Below are 19,045 nucleotides of genomic sequence, written 5' to 3'. Positions count from 1 at the left end.
TGACTCCCCGCTGCAATTAATCAGCATGTCCACCATTCAGGACCAACTAATAGGGGTGGGGTGAATTGATTGGTTTGCGACAGATTTATGGCAGTTTTTATGCTGTGATTGTCACATAATACAGCGCCAAATTAACATATTCTCATTGTTTCTGCTTGGGAGTGCACACTTGTGCATGTGATGTCTTACGCTTGCAAAGCTGTATTAACTGTTTTCCTTATTGCCAGCTTGTCGAATCGTTGGGAAATTCTTTTTGTGAAGAACTGGTGTGCCTAGCCTTCTGCTTACTTTGTTGCTTGGTGGTAAAAAAGTGCCATTAGTAAAAATGACATGAGGAATGTTGTGTCTTTCATTTTATAATTTTCAATGATGTATATGAAATAATGCTAAGCTGGCACTTTTCATATCATATTCATTATTAAATTGTTTCCTTCTTTTCACTGGCAAGTAATTTCATTTTGCTTTCTTCAAGGTCACACTAACATTTTGGTACCTTCCTGAGTTAAACGATAATTTGAAGTACATAGCAAAAGTGTACTAATCTGCACGTCAGCCCGAAGTGTTCTCTAGGAAAGGGCAAATACAGGCCATTGCAAATATAGACCACTGTTGCTCGGCTGCCATCCTATCTCTCAAGATAACTTGAGTTGTTTGGGTTTTATTAGTGTTCGTTCCATTTTGGAGAGGTGCCCACCATCTTTCTTTGTCATTAGTAGTGTATCCATGTTGTATGCATGTAGAGTGCTTCCATTTGGATACTGTGCATTCGAGTGCTGTAAAGCAAAGTTGCTTCCAGAAATGAAGTAGCAAGAACTTACAAAACATAAACGCAGTGTTTTGATGCAATATTCTTAGTAGCACCGTGCGACCCAACTCACCGCAAATGTTCTTATGGTTCGTCTCAGTTACAGAGGTGTGTCTTTTTCCCTCTCTTTTTGTGGCCAACAGGGGCTGATGCAGGCCAGATCTGCGTGTGGAACATGGCTCCCGTGGCACGTGAGGAAGATGAACTTAGTGAGTCGGTGCCCAAGTTGCTGTGCCAGATGGACAACCACCTGGCTTGCGTCAACTGTGTCCGGTGGTCTTCGGACGGTCGTCATTTGGCCTCAGGTGGCGACGACAAAGTCATCATGATATGGATGATCGGACGGTGCGCATCTCTCTCATGCTTCTTTTTGTCTCTCTCTGTAGTAGCTAGGGGGTCTTTATTCTGAGATGGTCACTTCGAAAAACCAGTTTTCTGGTGCCCTCCACTTTGGCACCTGTCACAGCCTTAGTTTCTTTGGGGCGTTAAACTATACGAAGTAAACCAAGTCGAAATTCTTCAAGTGGTGATAAAAACGCAATACTTGGCCAGTTTGCATCATGAAAGCACGAAGAAAAAGAGGTTGACAAAGGGACAATGGACGAGCGTTTTGTCTGACTTGTGTGTTTGTATATCATTCTTCGTGCTCTAAGGATGTGTGCTATGCACCAGCTAGGACAGTCAACCATCCTTGAGCACACCCAGCAAGGCCGACATATCATTGATGGCTCGAAGGAATGTGTAACAGATGATGGGGGTCAGTTGTTTAGGGTCTGTGTTACCGAGCAACTGCAACATGTGTTCGTTTAGGGAGATTATTTTGAAACGACAACTGATGTATTTCTACAACTGTACTTTCACAATGAGTGGATGCTTATGAAAAAAATTTGGGTTCACTATTTTTCAGTTTCTGTCGATGAACTTCACAGCAGGGCAATGCCAAACTAAAGCAGACGTCAGATGCGCTGCTTACTGACTTCATTTACTGTGTCTGGCTCTGGTGCTTCAAATATAGTTGTTTTGTACTGGAAGTAATTCTTACTTTTGCTGTTCCTGTTACCTGCTTGTGAAGTTCTCTGCACTCCACATTATGCTTGCTTACAAGCTGGCATGTTATGGCTGGATGTTTTATTTCATTCAGAAATGGTATAAACTGTTGATGGGAGCGGAAAGTTAAGTTAAATATATATGAGCGCTCATAACGGATACAGAAAAATGCAACGTTTTGTTTCGGTCCCTTTTTCAGTAGGGCATTTTGATCCTCGAGCTTCTTGTTTCACAAAGAGGCCTCAGAAAGCAGTCGTCAAAGTGATTTACAGTTATGTGTGACTTGAAGGCATTTGTTTTTAGCAGTAATATGAATTACGATAAAACTTAAGAAAAGCAAAGGCACCTCAAACCATCGTCTGAAAAAGCTTCCCTGTGTGTTGAGACTAAAGTGATGCTCCGTTCCTTTTCACATGCTGCTGAAGGAGAGGCTTAATTAGTCTCGAAATGTTGTCGGCTTGTGTTCCTTGTGGTCCTATTACGAGCTACATTGTGCTTATTCCAGCTGTCGTGCTCAGGGCTTTAGCAGAGCAGGCAAGGGCTCATTATATTTCATCTTTTTAATTATGCCATGACCTGATGAATAACAGGCTCAGGGTTGCAGTGCTTTGCAGTTCTGCAGAAGCTAATGTGAACCATTATGGGCTGACATTACATGGGCAGAAAACTCGCTTCTTCACCTGTAAGAGTTTTGGTTGACTGCTATCTAAATTCATGCTGTATCGTTCCTGCTTTTTAGATATGGCATGAGCTCCTCGGGCATGTTTGGCGGCGGTGGCAAGACGAACGTGGAGCACTGGAAATGTGTCAGCACCCTGAGGGGCCATTCTGGGGGTAAGTGTCCTTCAGTATAGCTTTGAGAGAAGCGGCAGAAATTGAATAGGTGTTGTGGAAGGGAAAGGGAGGATTCGATTACACTTTGGGGCACAGTGCTTGGACACTGTCACATTTACAGGAATGCTTTTTGGTGTCTTACTAGCAATGGTTGACACTTGAATATAAATAGGTGAAATAAAAAGGTGACAGACGCAATTGATGAGAATTGTTACTTGAAGTGGTACTGTCCTTTGTACGTTTTGCAGTCGAAAAGTTAATGCAAGGGAGCAGGCTTGTGGTATGGTCATGTCTGTACGCTGTTTCTCGTGGTTGTGTTTGTGTTTCGTTACAACTAATGTGTTCAACTCAGTATTAGTATTTACTGTTTATTGCTGCATGTAAGTTGGTGTTCCTTTTTTTCCCCCTTAGAACAGCCGAGTTTTGGGGGGTGGGCAGCGTCTAAGGTAATTTTGGCCGCGCAGCGAGTAGTATGCTGGTAACCTTGTGCCGGGTCCCGTTTTCAGCGGGAGGCCTGGAGCTCGTATGTAGAAAAATGTGCGTGGAGAGATTAATTTATGTGCTAGTCAGTTCTTGTGTGAAAACCCGAATTTCATGCCGTTTACCCAGCTTACTTATTATTGTGGCTGCTTTCCCTGACAAGCGGTAAGCAGTGTAAAAGACCAATTATGGTGACTGCCGGATCATGCATTGTGCTGGAATCTGTAACTGGAGGACTGCAGGTCGGTTTGCTGCTAATCTGCCGGCCACACATGGAAGGTAAAATGGACTGCAAGTATTGCCTTGAAATTTTGTTCATCTCTGATTTATTGGCACTGCAGCTAAATCGTCGTGCATTTTAAGCATCTGAGCGTGGTACTTCCATGCAAAAAAAGAATTGTCTTGTGACAGCGGCGGCATTGGCCATAAGAAGTCTCGGAGCCTTGAAAAATAGTAAGCAGTCCTCTGGCAGCTGGTAGTCGGCAGGTAACGTAGCTGGGCACTCATTGGTTGGTCGAAATGGAGCTTTGTATTTGTCAGGTGGTCCTTCACGCAACGTGGTAGTTTATGACTGTATGCTAATGTTAACCTGTGCGTGTCAATATAGAGGCACTGAGTAAGGGATTAGTAATAAAGCGAATGTATGCAAATGAGGGTCCATATGGTGAGCAGCAAACGGGAGCTTTTAATACTGCCGTGTCATACCCTTTAACGCGGAGCTTAAGATTTCACCCCTCTCCCCCAATTTTTTATAGTGCGGTTAATGTTTATTTTAGCCCTTCAATATACAAATTTGTGTGATTGCTTGTTTCTCTGACAGATGTGCTTGATTTGTCCTGGTCTCCATATGATGCCTGGCTGGCGTCGTGCAGTGTTGATAACACTGTGGTCATCTGGAACACCAAGAGGTGGCAAGGTAGACTGCATTTAATGTACATTTCCCAACAAGGCATGCACCATAGAAATTGAGTCTCACGATACTACTGGTGTGGCACGGCGCTGGTGGTTGTGCCAATAGGTGGTTTCCTTTGTGATGCTCTTCAGGAGTGTGAAAAGTTGCTCAAAACGGAGAAACTTCAATAATAAAGTCAGTTTAATATTAGAGAATAGAGTTGGTGCCCATTTAGCTCAAGCTACATTTGACTTGTTGGCCTTACCTGGTTCCCTATCTCGCATTTCTTCTCGTCTACCACTCTGGCTTCTCCTCTGAGGTTAGAAAACTTATCCCAACTCGTTTCAAAGACTCTCCAAATCTGCTGAGCTCTTGAGCTACAAACAGCATTTTCAGCAAACATTGCCATATGTTTTGGTACAGTAAACAATAGTTACTGCAAGTGTGTAATCCATGGGGGCTGATTTGCATCGGGAGGCAAATGGACTTGAAACAATTACCTTCTGACAAGGAGCAGCTATTACATGGGAAGTGGCATTTTTATCGCAAAAGTTTTCTGGCCAAAGGACAGCCCTGATGCAAGTCTGTTTTATATGCAGTGACGTGCATTTTAATGGCAAATTTGCGTAGGTACGGCAAATCCTTCGTATGTATAATTCATTGAAAGTGTAGATGATACGGGGCATGGGCCCATGCGATCGGCGTGAGCTTACTACCTAGATAGTAAAACATGTTGCTAGCAATTGCCTAATCGCTGTACATTACCTTACTGGCAAACGTGATGTATTCGTAAGTTAATGGTTTTTGTATCCTGCGACGCTTGTGGTGGCCAGGTTGATGGCTTTGAGCGGCACTCCACTCCCACACTGACAAGGCCATCTGACAAGGCCATCTGACACTGACAGCTGCAGGAGTCCCGCAGCTACAATTATACAATCATTATACCGTATTTACTCGAATGTAACACGAGGGGTGACTTTCCATACTGCCCATTGGAAAAAAAATAAAATCACTATGTAACACGAGATAAATGCTTGAAAAAGTACCTTTAATAGACATTATGGCCATTGCAGTCTAATCAAAAATGCTCATTCATTGTCGTTGTCGGAGGCTGAGTTCTCGGAAACCCAGTCTTCATTTTCACTCTCGTCCTCCCAGACGATTTGGAAGCCTTTGCGGCCAGGCCCACATTTAAAAATCACCTCCCGCTACATTCGCCACCCACATAAGGTAGATTAGTAACGACCAGCCGTCGAGCTGCTGCAGAATTCCCGATTCCCTCTGCCATCATATTAGCCTTTTTGAAGCAAGCGTCGTACCGTGCACAGCGCGTTGCTATCGTGCGAAATGCGATAACAGAAGTAACCACGCTAATCCACTGCGAAAAATGTAACAAGCGCATGATCAAGGGGACAACGTGATTCCAAGCCCACGAGAAAACGCGCAACGTTTTGACTTTGGATGGATTGGGATTTGGCTTCCCTGGTACCCATGTTGCCAACATAACATCGTAAAACCGCTGAAACCGAAAGCGAGTGGTGGCGGATTCAATATGGCTGCACCCCAGTGCTGCTTTAGCCAACTGAATCGCAGCATTCAATTATAACGCGAGGGTAGACTTTGAGAGCCAAAACTCTTGAAAAAATCTCACGTTACATTAGAGTAAATACAGTAATCAATTATGCATTCATTTTAATCGCTGAGGCACTCTGTATCTGCGTTTCCAGATTGAGTACGGTGCATGGAACAACGCGTTCCTGGACGTAAGGATTTTTTATGTAGCTAAGATTGTGCACTCTATTGGCACATTTTTTTTTTTTTCTTCAGATTACTGGCTGCCAAGTTGAGGTTGCAGCCCTTACGCGAGTATGTCCGATAATTTCGATCGTTATGTTGGTGCACACGAGGTTACCAGGTTTTCGTTTTTGTTTTACGGCAGGCATTAATTCCTCCTTTGCCACTTTCGACACTTGCAGAAATCTTGGCAGTCCTGAAAGGCCACACTGGGCTGGTTAAAGGTGTATCTTGGGATCCGGTGGGGAAGTATGTTGCATCCCAGGTGAGGCTTGATTGTCCTTTCATCTTGTTCTTCCATGTCTCGGTTGCATGTACCATTATGCCGAGGTTCACGTTCGCCATTTTCAGTCCGACGACAAAAGCCTGCGGGTGTGGCGGACTCACGACTGGCAACAGGAGTGCGTGATTACGGATCCGTTCTTAGAGGTGGGCGTGAGTCTTGTGCATTTTGGTTTCGAATCTTTGTTGGTGTCAGAAGCCCTCAGTTTGAGGACATTTGTGTGTGTGCGCATGCTTACAGCGGGTGCAGCCTTTGCAGAATTCTGAGAAGAAGCTGTTCTGTGAAATTTGAGACTTCTGTCATCACATTCACCTTTGTCTTCTCTATATTAGCAGTCAAAACTGAACATGATTGCTGCAAACGTTCGGCTTATATTAATTATGGGGTGTGTGCCACTTATGTCTTGTACTGCAGGTTGGCAGGCTAACCATGGGTGGGGCGGGATCCATGGAGCCACCTCAGCTCAGAGATACCAGTGGCTGGGTGAATAAACCTGCAGTGGAAGCTAGCAAAAATTGATTGGAAGATTGGTGGCTTAAAACCAGAAAAGTGACAATGTTCGTAATGTAGAAACAAAAATTCAATAAATAGAATGATGGTATAGTTAACCAATCTAAAACAATAATTAAGATATAGGGAGAAAAATGAGCATGATAGCAACTGCTACCAGCCTGTTTCAAAGGGGACCCTCCTATATTCCGTCCATCCATCCATCCACCATTGCGACTTGTTTCCTTTTTTTCTTGCCCATCGCTCTTTGTTGTGTTGAGGGGGAGATTTCTTTATCGCTGATGTCTTTATTGTTATTCAGGCTAGATAAATTATTGCATTGCGGAGCCAACTGATGGAACGTTGGTCATTTGTGCATGCTTTCTAGTTTTAGTAATATTATTTTCATCGTCCCTTTAAGAAAGCTGGCCTTTCGGCAAGTAGCATTTCAAGTGTCGTATGTATTTCTTGCCCTAATAGGCTGTCTTGCTTGTGCTGCCATACAATATGATGCATGTTGAACATTGTGTGCATAGTCTAGGGTGGTAAGGTACTCATGGTTTATTTCAAAGCCCGAGTGGCTCAGCCCTTCTTCGTTGGTACTTGTCTTCTTTGATTGTACGTGGAATTTTCTATGAATGTGATTTTCTTTTTTGGCTCAGCCCGTCTTCGTTGGTACTTGTCTTCTTTGATTGTACGTGGAATTTTCTATGAATGTAATTTTTTTTTTTTCGTTTTTTTATTTAACTTCCGCGCGTACAATTTTTGCCTATGAAAGTTGCATCTGATATTTATGTATGATTATATTTAGCTACATCAATAGTCTCTTGAATTATTGCATTGATGATTGCGCTCATGTTAGCTGCGTGCTGCCGAAATTGAGCATTGTATCTCTGCCCAGTGCGGGGGCACCACGCACATCCTCAGACTCAGCTGGTCTCCCGACGGCCAGTACATTGTCTCCGCACATGCCATGAACAACGCTGGACCTACAGCTCAGATCATCGACCGCGACAATTGGCGTACCAACAAGGATTTCGTGGGGCACCGAAAAGCCGTAACCTGTGTGGTAAGTCCAGCTTGCTAATTTTGTTGCTTACTGAGCATTTTGCTTGCTCCGAAAGGAAGAAGGGAGAAAAAAAAATGTGTGTGTGGGGCGGGGGGAGAAACTGTACATTCTTGTGGATGCGACATCTTGCTTCCTAACTTAGCCTATGAAGCAAGGAGAGAAGAAATTGTGATTGGAAGAGAAAAAAAAATATTTGAACCTTTTTGAGAAGCATGACCATTCCAAGAAGTATGCGTTGCAGTTTTGTTTTAGGAACTTCCAGTGTTTATTTTCGAATAGGGTAAGTGTCTCTCTTTTTTTTTTATATATATTTTTTAGCTTGTCAGCATTCATTGTGCTTTTTTCCCGGAAAATGGCTGTGGTTGCCTTTCAACTGCCACTTTATAGTACCGTATTTACTCGAATGTAACACGAGGGGCGACTCTGCATATTGCCAAATGGGAAAAAAAATAAAACCACGAATGTAACGCGAGATAAGCGCTTGAAAAAGGCCCTGAATTCTAAATAGACATTATAGTCCTTTCACTCTCATCAAAAACGCTCATTCATCGCGGTCGCCAGAGGTCGAATTTTCGGAAATTGAGTTTTCCTTTTCACTCTCATCCTCCCAAACGATGCCATTGGAAGCCTTTGCGGTCGGACTCACATTTAAAAATCCCGTTCTGCTGCATCCGCCAACCGTGTATGGTAGGTTAGTTAACATGTAGCTGTCGAGCAGCCACAGAGTTTCCGATTTCTTCTGCTATCAGAATAGCTTTCTTGAAGCGAGCGTTGTACTGTGCACGGCGCATTGCCATCGTGCGAAATTCGATAACAGCAAAAGTGATCGCACTAATCCACTGCGAAGATGGGACAAGCGCGTGATAAAGGTGACAGGTGCGAAATGTGGTAACAGAAGTACCCGCACTAATCCACTGCGAAAGACTCGGCAAACGCGTGATAATGGTGAAAACATGATTCTGAGCATTCGAGCAAAGAGCGCAACATTTTGACCTTGGATAGATTAGGATTTGGCTGATCTGGCTTCCCTGGTACCCTTGTTGCCAACATAAGATCGTAAAATCGCGGAAATCGAAACTGAGTGATGGCATATTCAATATGGCTGCACCCCGGCGCTGATTTAGGCCAACCGAATCACAATATTCGACTATATAGCGAGGGTAGACTTTAAGAGCCAAAAATTATGAAAAAAACTCTTGTTACATTCGAGTAAATACAGTATTTTATTCTTTTCGGCAGCCTCACCTTATCACATATCATTTACCGTGCCTTGAGTAACGATGGGAGTAATGATGTCTGTGTGTAGCGGCTTGCATGAGTTAGCATAAAATTTTTAGCAACTAGGTTTGCACACTTTTGGCTAGTAAACTGCCACGCTGTGTCCTCGGCGCCCTTGCAGAGCAAATGCAGACAAACGTGCTAGTCACAAACTTGGATCAGTGCTCTCGCCCATCAGCGAAATATCTATACTTTTGACAACGTTTTGGATTCTGTGTGGATGTCGCAAATCCAAACAAGATTTCAGCATGAACTCCCTTTATGCATTGGGACATAATTGGGTGCCATTATTTTCTTTCCTTGTCCTTTTTCTTTTTCACTCCCCAGAGGTTCAACCCTCATATTCGGTCAAGGATAAACAAGGAGACCAACAAGGTGACCCTCCGATTCCATGTTTCGTTACTGTTTGTTACTTCCTCGCATCATATATTTTTGTCATATTTCTCCTCAGACTTTATCGTGCCCTCACCGTAATTTCTGCCCTTAGTTGCTTTGCCCATGTTTTTGTTACAGACACAGAATTTCTGCTGCTGCGCCATTGGTAGTCGAGATAGATCCCTCTCCGTCTGGGTAAGCCACATGCTTCGCATCTGTCTGGCTCAGTAGCAGACCTTTGGAGGTCTTGAAGTTTCACTGATTGTCTGTTCATACTTGCCACATCCTGTCCTCTCCTCCTCTGTTTTTCGTTGCAGCTGACTTGCCTGAAGCGGCCGCTGGTGGTCGTGCATGACCTCTTCTCAAACTCCGTGCTCGACATTTCTTGGTATGTGAAGTGATTTCAGTAACTTTGATTAACTTCTAACCTGTAATTTCGGTAACTTGTAATTACAAAATAATGTATGGGTTACAGAGCAATGCCATACTAGGCCTGAATTCCTGGTTAGCATGAACATAGACTGGTGACCGGAGTCAGAGCAAACAGGTGTTATGTGTAGGTGGAAAGTCCCAGTTAGTGTAGGCATAGAAATACGACTGGATAATGTGGCATTGCTTGTACATAAGTATGCAAACAGTGGAATTCGACTCAATTTGGCTTTAGCGGTTTGGGCTTTAGTATACTAGACACCTCTGAGCATTTTTCATGGATGAAGAGGTCTGTACTTACCCTCAAGGTTACCCACCACCGTTTACCACTCGGCAGCATGGCTCCAAATATTGCAATACAGTTGATTGTTGAGCCAGTTGGTTGAACTTAGTGAAAAACAGAGCACATGACGACACAGAAGAAAGACACGCACAGACAAGGACGATTTTGTACAGACATCTCAAATATTTAGACCCGTGCACCCATTTCGTTGTCCTGCCGGTATGTGTAGGAATTTTATTTTCTCTTGGTTGCCCGGGCATCCAAAGTTTCTCGCGTCAACTTGCCCTTGTTCTTTTTCAGAACTTGCACGTTATGCAGGTCTGCTAGACGTTTTTGTACTTTGCATAGACTTCTCTGATATTGTTGCAGCATGCTCTCATCATAATCAGCAGCAGCAGCAGCAGTGTGGCACCCTGTAGCCTATTATGTTTAGGGCATGAGAATAATTTTTTAGCCGTAGAAATTTTTGCAAACTCATATATATACTCTTGACTATTTGACATGCTGTTAAGCCTAAAGGTCTTCGCTGCGCAATCGCCATTGTGCAATTTCCTCGGATGCGTTGTCACATCATCGGTCTGTCAGTGTTGGTACGTGCACTTTCTCTAATGTTAGATTTTAGCTGAGGCAATAATAGGTTACCACACTGAGATAACCAGCTGTTATCGAAACTTTGTAACACTTATGCCAATAGGCAATGTGCCACATTCAAGCATGCTACACAGTATTAATCCTTAACCATTGTCTTAACCCTAACCTTCTTGCTGGGCCAAAAAGAATGCATTTGTTTTGGAGCAAGTGATCTAGATATCTTGTGCAACTGCTTGAGTTGCTAATGCTGTACTTTCTTCATGGGTTAGCCGTTGCAATATTTTTTTTTTGTACAGGGTGCTTTGTGCTAGATTATTGTCAAATGGTTACCTATCTCGCGTGTTTTTTTTCTTCGCCGCATAGTTTCCTTGCTGAGGCTGGTTGTCATTCAGATTGTTAATGCACAGCCAATGCATTCTGAAGCTTCGAAGGCATCAGCAGTCAGAAACTTGAAGCTCTGACGCTTTCAGTTTTCTTTCTTCATTTCCACGTTGTAGGTTCTTGGCTGAGGGCGCCCTTCCTTTTGTTAACTTTATCTTTTTGAGCTGTTTCTAAAAGGCGTGTCTGGGTTGCTCTGTCTTTCAGGAGTCAAGAGGGCACCCAGCTGCTGGTTTGTTCCTGGGATGGCACTGTAGCCTACATTGACTTCACAGAGGAGGAGATAGGGAGACCCATCAGTTCTGATGAGCGGGTGGGCATTTTTTGGTGTACAGCGCGTTAAAATGCTTCTCCCAGCTAAACCGCGGAATCCTCGCAGCTCAAATTTCGCACAGAAATGGCATTTGTCATTGTTATTTTGTAATACCAAATTTGTTTGGGATACTTGCCTGATTCAATCAGAAGCCAGATGTTCTTATCGTGTTTGGCAGCAGCGAAGAAAGACAAGTCGCAGCCACAACGCTGGCACTGGAGGCACCATCTTGTGCTGTTTCCCCAAGTCTGTCACAGCAGAAGAAGAGGCGATAGAAGGTTGTTGCAAACAGCGCAAGATGGTGCCACAGATGCCAGCGCTGAAACAGTGGCTTCTCTTGTTTCGCCACATCCTTCTATTGCATCCTCATAAGTGTGCTTAACGACTGAACTGAACTGAAGTGTGCTGTCATCAAAGGAGAGTTGCGATGCCTTGGACTGTGTGCACATTTCTTTTGGGCACTCTATGTGAAGTCCTTTGTCAAGCCTGATGCTTTGCAAGTGGCACATAAACCACATTAGATTATGCATGCGGCAACAGGGGGCTGTCCCATGAAGCTGCCCCGATATCCTAGGCAATCTCTTCATGATAAGCAAATGTTACGGCTTGCATGTACTATGCAGTGAGAGCATTTAATTTATTTGCACCCTCAGCACTGCGTGGTGTAGATTGAGGGCAGCGGTAAAATGTCTAACATTGTAAATATAAAAGTAAGAGACGCAGCAAGACGGTCTTAATACAGGTTGTTATGCACATAATTATATACAGTGTTAGATTATGGATTTTGAAAGTGCAGGTTGTCTCTAACGAGTTTATGGCCACAGGAAAGCTGTTCTAATTCGTGATGCACTTTGAACTGCTGATTTAGAATCTTGAGATAAATGTCACTGATGTATTTGAGATGAAGGCTAGAGCTTGGCTTTCACAGTGGTATGTTATAGCATTTCAAAACTTTTCAGTCTTGCTTTGAATCAGACAGTAAGGCACCCACGTTTGGAACAGTGAACTTTGAACTGCTATAACATCGCTAATATTTGTTATACAGTAGAACCCCGCTGTTGCGTTCCCGGGTGCTGCGTTTTCCCGGCTGCTACGTCCTTGCGGTCGAGTCCCAGCATGACTCTCATAGACTTCCATGTATTAGAAACCCCGCTGTTACGTCGTAGCTTGGGACACGTTCCCGCATGATACGTTGTGAACTCGCACCCCAAGCCAACCCGAAAAACAAGCAGCGACGGCCATGTTTACTTTTTCGGCGAATTGACTTGGCCTGGCTTGGCCTAGCGTTGCTGGCGTGTCTACAGAAGGCACTAGTGACGCTTGGGCAGGCTGCGTCATCATCATCATCAGCAGTAGTTGCGCTTTTTTTTTTTTTTGCGTCTTGCTGTCTTTCATTACTCCATGCTCCATCCTTTGTGCGGTTGGTGTGTGTGCGACTGACTTCACGATTGCCGAGCTTAGGACTCTTTCCGCGTGTATTTTCCGGCTGTGAATTCGTTCCGCGGTCGTGTGCACACGCGTCCAGCGCACTCAATCGCCCACCTGGCGCGTGCCAACCGTTCAGCACGTAAATACAGCAAGATGGCATCAAGAAAGCGCAAAGCACTATCCTTGGAGGATAAACTGAATATTCTCTGCACTGTGGATGCAAACCCAACGTGGAAGCGGGTGTGCATCGCTAAGGAACTGGGACTTACGCCATCCACCCTCAACTATATTGTTTCGAAAAGAAACGAGATTGAAGCAAGTGCCCGGTCCTTTGACATCAAAAGCACGCAAGCCCGCGGTGCGGAGCACGTGCAGCTTGACGAGGCGGTGTACAAATGGTTCAAGCAAGCCAGAGCTGCAGGTGTTAATTTTGATGGCACCATTTTGCGCGAAAAAGCACTGGAGATAGCAGACAAGCTCGGGATCGTCGATTTCAGTGCGTCAAACGGCTAGATAGACCGATTTAAACGAAGGCACGGAATTTGCTACCGAACCGTGAATGGGGAGGCCGCAAGCGTGGACGTGGCTACTGTAGGCAGCTGGAAAGAGACCGGGGCGCATTATTGACGGCTACGAACCTAGGGACATTTTCAATGCTGATGAAGCGGGCCTCTTTTTCAAAGTACAGCCCTCCAAGACGCTTAGCTTGAAAGGCGAGGCTTGCCACGGCGGAAAATGCAGCAAAGACCGTCTCACCGTTTTGTTGTGTTGCAACTCGGATGGCTCCGAGATGATGAAGCCGTGGGTCATCGGCAAATTTCGAAACCCACGTTGCCTAAAGAATATACGTTACCTGCCCTGCCACTACAAGAACAACAGCAAGGCTTGGATGACGTGCGCAATTTTTAATGAGTTCCTCGTGTACATGGACTCGAATATGGGCTGTCAGGACAGAAAAGTCGTCCTTTTTTTAGATAACTGCTCCGCGCATCCTAAGGACACTACGTCGCTGCGGAACATCAAGGTGGTTTACCTTCCGGCCAACACGACCAGCCACCTTCAACCCTTAGATGCTGGCATCATCAAAAACGTGAAGCATTTTTACAGGAAATGCATCGTGAAGCGATCCCTGGCCTCTGTGGACCGCGGGCAACAGCCAACTGGCATTACGATCCTGGATGCCATGCACTATCTGGCCACGGCATGGAGTGCTGTCACCGCCACAACGGTCAGGAATTGCTTTGCGAAGTGCTTCGGCGACGCAGACAGCGCAGCAGAACCAGGAACCGTGGACAACCCCGGAACCCCCCGAGGACTGCGAACTGGACACGGCCATGGAAGCGGTTGGCGCGAACGGGATCGTGTACAACGATTACGTGTCTGTGGATGATGCCGTTGCCACCTTCAAGATGATGACTATCGACCAGATCGTGGCCGAGTGTGTAGACGCGCACAACAGTGGCGACGAAGAGGAAGAGGAGGAGGAGGATGCGCCGCAGCCGGAACCGACGTTTACATCAGCTGTGGCGACATTGGACCTTGCGACGATCGCGAGAGCCACATGGCACTGCAACTTTTGGAGAAGCGAGTTGTGCTCACCGGACGCGAAAAGATGCGACAGACAACGCTGCATGACTTCTTCAAGTGATAACATGGCAATAAATGCATTCAGTTGCCCACTACTGTCATTTTTCAATTTGTCCTACTTCCCGGCTCTTACGTTTCCCGGCTCTTACGTTTTTTTTTTACGGTCCCAGGAAAAATGTATCAGCGGGGGTCTACTGTATCAAAAAAGTACTCCTAACGTTGTATTCATTATGCTTTCTAGTACCTAGCAAAGCGTCCATGCGAATTTCTTTTAGTGCAGTTATTTTTTTCATTGTTTCTGCAAATTATGAACAATTAATGTCATCTATCTTTTGAACTAGTTCGCCATTTGGAAAAATAGTTACATATTTAGAATCATTGCCAGAAACTGAATCACAATGCCAGGTTTTATCAAATTTGGTCAAAAATTAAGAAAAGTAGCTTTAAGAGCCATTTTCTCCTTTTTACGGATGGGCAAGTGCCGGTATCGTACAGTATCATACTGGGATGTATGGAGAGGCATTACATTATTGTGGTATTGCATTGTTTTTCATGGTTGCTGCAAGCGTAAAACAAGTATGTTGACTTGTGTGAGGTCATTAATGGCACCACTCTCAATGGCTTGATGGAAATGAAAAGAAAAGAGAGGAGTAAAGGGAAGGGGAAACTGTCCGCAGCTATCTTGGGAATGGCGCGGCGCAGATTTCAAGCACATTCACCGCTCTCTTCGATGCGTGACGCCTTCTCTTGGCAGAATATATGGCACCAAAAGTTGTACGGCAAGAGTGTGTCGGGTCCCGGAGGCCAACAGAGGCAGTCGGGCACCACCCTGGTGGAGGACCCCGAAGTGCTCAAGGCTCAGGAGCAGTTCTCCCGGGTACAGCAGCAGCACCAGAAGGCACCCAAGGAGGTCGTCAATGGGGTCGCGCCTTCGGCTAGCCCCGCCGCCAGCAACGCAGGCACGGCTAACTCGGTGGTGCGCTCTGCGGTCAACACCAATAGCAACAGCAGTCGCCCCATGCCCCACATTAAGGTGATGACAAGTGCTGTATCATTTTGTTTGTCAGTGCCCGAGCACGGGAACGTATGGGTACGTACTGCTGTTCTGTAATTGGGTACAAAAGTACAGCAGCAACTGACAAATACTGCATATACTAAGCTGCGGTAGTATGAGAACCTACTAATACTGTTGCATGTCCAGTGAAGGCAATGTCAGTAAAAGGAACCAGTGTCACGCACACCGCTAGGTGTGGCGGCGGTTCTGCCCTTTCCTACCGCCTTTACATTTTCCCATGTCGATGTCGGCGCTGTTGTGGCAGATCGGGCAGTTAGGGCATTAGCTGCTGTTGCCGTGAAAAAGCAGTTGGCAGCATATGGCCCGCACATGATGCTGTGTTACTCCGCCAGCCACCAACTGTCATAGCAGGGAACAATGAATATTTTGATCCTTCACCCCAATGAACAAGTTGGAGACACTGAAGCCTTTATGTTTGTATCTGACTCGTGATTGCTTTTGTTTTCCTCGTAAACGGACTACAGTGAAGCCTCAGTGGTAGGCTTTTAAAGAAATGCATGATATGGGAGAGTATGATCCAACAGCCTAGTTATAAGTCATATAACTGTTGAATGAAGTACAGAAGCTTTTATGGATGATTTCACTTAATAAAAATGTCTTTTAAGGGGAGATGCAGGTCTTAGAACGGTCGAAAATGCTAAAAAAAAAGAATCGATTTGAGAAAAACTTATTTTCGGAACATTTATCGTTTCGAGCACCTGCGCTTAGATAATTAATGCTGAATTTGGTCAGGAAATGCAATAAAATCGGCTTTCAACATGTTAAGGCAGCTACGAAATGTCCCCTGTAAGAGGAAGTTTGTTCAATATTTCCGAGCGTGCCGCGGTCGTTGTTGCCGGCCGAGCGCCACCATCTTGGTCTTGGTTTGAAGTTGTTTTCTTTGCGCGCAATTTGCGCTATCTCAAAATGGCTTACCTCAAGCAGAGTGGCTGCTCGCCGGTTTTCCGAAGGCTGTTTATGGTCTCTGATTGCCTTTCAGGCAAGTGCGCTGTTCCGCGTCTCCTATCGGCTAGCATGACCAGTGCACCATTTTTTTTTCTTTGTTTTGCACTTGCTGCCGTGGGTGCCGCTTCTAGTGCATGTGCATTTGCGCTCACGTTTCTCCACGCATTGCTTTGTGCCGAGTTTTTCCTTGCGATCGAGATGCCGGAAAGCAGTAGATTGTAACCGCGTACACAGCGAGCCTTTGGAAACCGTAAGAAACGGGCATGCAACGAAAACCAGAAGGCGTCGGCCACAAGCGTACCATCGGGACCTGCGTTACAACCAGTGCGAGACTTGTTAGATGTGCAGGGAACATAAACCACGCTGCCATATGACGAGACCGCAGTTTCATATTACAGCGTGAATTACATCCCGGATCACAGTACTCTTCGTGTTGGCGCAGCCGCCGCGTACTACTCTACGGCAGAGCCGTCACACTGTGTTGAGCGGTCGGCGCAAAGTCCGTTCTGTCGGGAAAGTCAGCGAACCAACGCGAGGAGTTTCACCTCAGCGTCGGTGCGGAATGCGATGCCGGTACCGATTTCATGATTGTGGACATGAAAGTGTTAAACAACTATTTCGCACGAACCTAAGGCGAGATCGCGAAGACGTGAGCGGTCAACCGCTCGAACGTGGCAATGGACCTGGCAGTTGGGTGGCCCTCTTCAGGGCCACCCAACTGTTTGCCATGGTGGGGCTTGGGCCATCTTGACTCCGGACCGCTAGTTCCCTCAAAAAAACCGTTTTCAGGGCTAAATATACAGTCCTGGAGCTGGATACCCTAGCCCTGTGCTCTCGTCAGCTAAATAAACGTCACCCCATAACTTCACGAAAATATTTTTTACAATTGCATCATGGGCACATCTTAAACATTTAAGAAAAAAATGTTTCCCTGGATGGAATAAGACACTTTTTGTTTTGATTTGCAGGGGTACTGATCGGGAACATTCAAATAAAATCTGTGGTTGAAGATTCTTCCCAAAATTTTCGGCAGTCATATTTTTTGCCAACATGACTAGTCTTGCGGAACTTTTCATCGTTTTTGTGGCACAATTTAACAAGTCTGATAACATTGAATTCAGGAAGAATTGAACTGTGGAGCTATGCTGTCTTTATGTTGCTAGGTAGAACATAAAATTTTGGGGACAGTAATGTCAGCTGACTATATATGTACTATGTTAAAATTATGGGGCATCAGCATAATTGGACATTTTATATGATAACGCACCTCAATGACAATATAAATAGCATAGCTCCACATGGCAGGCCTTTGGCTACAGCTGCATTTTAATAGAAACCAAATAATATTGAGCGAGAGTGTCTTAATGACCCGTAAGAAATTACCTAATTAGGCATCTGTTATGTTTTCATAGTATGCGAACTAACTGAGGTATAGTGAATCAAATTATATTTTTGAAAACAGCAAGAAGAAATGCATATACATGCCAAATGTTGCTACGATATCCCTAATAAGGAATTTGGTTTCAAGACCACTGTCTCCCCTAACATTTCTTGGTGCAAGGTCAGGAATCTTCCTTTCATTCTGCATTTGTGCTGTCCTTAGTGCTATCCACTGATAGCAACTGCAGGAGTAACCAGGATCTCTTATTTCAACTGGTGCCGAATCCACCGCCCTCCTGCACTGCATATTGTATGTGCAGTCTCCCTTTTTGCTTAAAACATCTCAATGGCTGTGCTCAAATTTCGCGTTGCTGAGTGTTGTAATTGTCCATTTTTGTTTGTGGATATGTGGGTAGAACACACATTAATCTTTTTCCCTGTGTGCTTTTTCACAGGGGCCTACCGACAAACAGATTGAAACAAGGATGCCTGATGGACGCCGTAGGATCACGCCTCTCTACATTCCGCCTGACCCTGAAGTTGGGTGAGTTGTATATTAGTACAGCAGGAGCTATTAATTTGAACTTCACAGGACTGAAAAAAAAAAAAAAAAAAAAAAAAAAAAAAAAAAAAAAAAAAAGTGTGTGTGTGGGGGGGGGGATCCTACCCTACCCTTTCTCTCCTATCATGAGACAAGACTGAGACAAGATTTCCAACACTGACAATAAGGTCATATCGAACTGTAATGTTTTTTTTTGCGCATGGGCAAAGTTCGTACTTCATCGCTCGGTGCGATCACGTACGTGATGAGATGTTGCGCAAAGTGGAAGGTGTATGTGCTGTAGCGACTAAATATAGTGTTGAAAAAAACTCATATCTTCAAATAAATCAGCTTTAAAGTTAGTGCAAAGTTTTCATTGGAGGTTTCGCTTGTTTGCATATGTGCCTACTGCCAAAGTACGTCATTTTCATACCTAGGTTTGACCACTGGCTTATAAACCAAAGATTTTCATTACAATGATATTTCAAAATAACGAACCATTTTTTGCGGTCCTGCGTGATTCGTTATATCGAGATTTGACTGTAATATGTTTCGGTGAACATATTACAACAACATAAATGTAACATGTATGCAACATAAATATAACATTATTAGAAATGATAAAGCAGCCCTGCATGGCCCTGTAGGCCCACCACTCGCCAATGCACACGACTTCAGTGCTTTGCAAAGATCACAGCACAGCACAACTCCTGCACTCACCTCTGAATAGCATAGAGTCAAGCTTTTAT

The 19,045-nt window shown here is 44.7% G+C and overlaps 1 protein-coding gene across 2 annotated transcripts in view; it reads left to right on the top strand.

The window, feature by feature from the left end:
• LOC146196870 (protein HIRA-like) overlaps positions 1-19,045 on the top strand; it is a 56,743-nt gene that overhangs the window by 1,426 nt on the left and 36,272 nt on the right. Inside the window, exons 3-14 of one of the 2 annotated variants that reach the window (XM_084598562.1) lie at positions 949-1,150; positions 2,592-2,686; positions 3,987-4,082; positions 6,035-6,117; positions 6,204-6,281; positions 7,526-7,693; positions 9,299-9,346; positions 9,485-9,541; positions 9,664-9,734; positions 11,235-11,340; positions 15,110-15,388; positions 18,229-18,299. In XM_084598562.1, coding sequence (XP_084454688.1) covers positions 949-1,150; positions 2,592-2,686; positions 3,987-4,082; positions 6,035-6,117; positions 6,204-6,281; positions 7,526-7,693; positions 9,299-9,346; positions 9,485-9,541; positions 9,664-9,734; positions 11,235-11,340; positions 15,110-15,388; positions 18,229-18,299 — 1,354 coding nt within the window. Of the gene's footprint in view, positions 1-948; positions 1,151-2,591; positions 2,687-3,986; positions 4,083-6,034; positions 6,118-6,203; positions 6,282-7,525; positions 7,694-9,298; positions 9,347-9,484; positions 9,542-9,663; positions 9,735-11,234; positions 11,341-15,109; positions 15,389-18,210; positions 18,300-19,045 lie in introns of both variants that reach the window. The other variant, XM_084598561.1, reaches the window with a different exon arrangement.

This window comes from Amblyomma maculatum, chromosome 3 (assembly GCF_055883805.1).
Source record: "Amblyomma maculatum isolate TAMU_Amacu chromosome 3, ASM5588380v1, whole genome shotgun sequence".
Classification (NCBI taxonomy): Eukaryota; Metazoa; Arthropoda; class Arachnida; order Ixodida; family Ixodidae; genus Amblyomma; species Amblyomma maculatum.
This window is presented reverse-complemented; position numbering and strand designations above follow the sequence as displayed.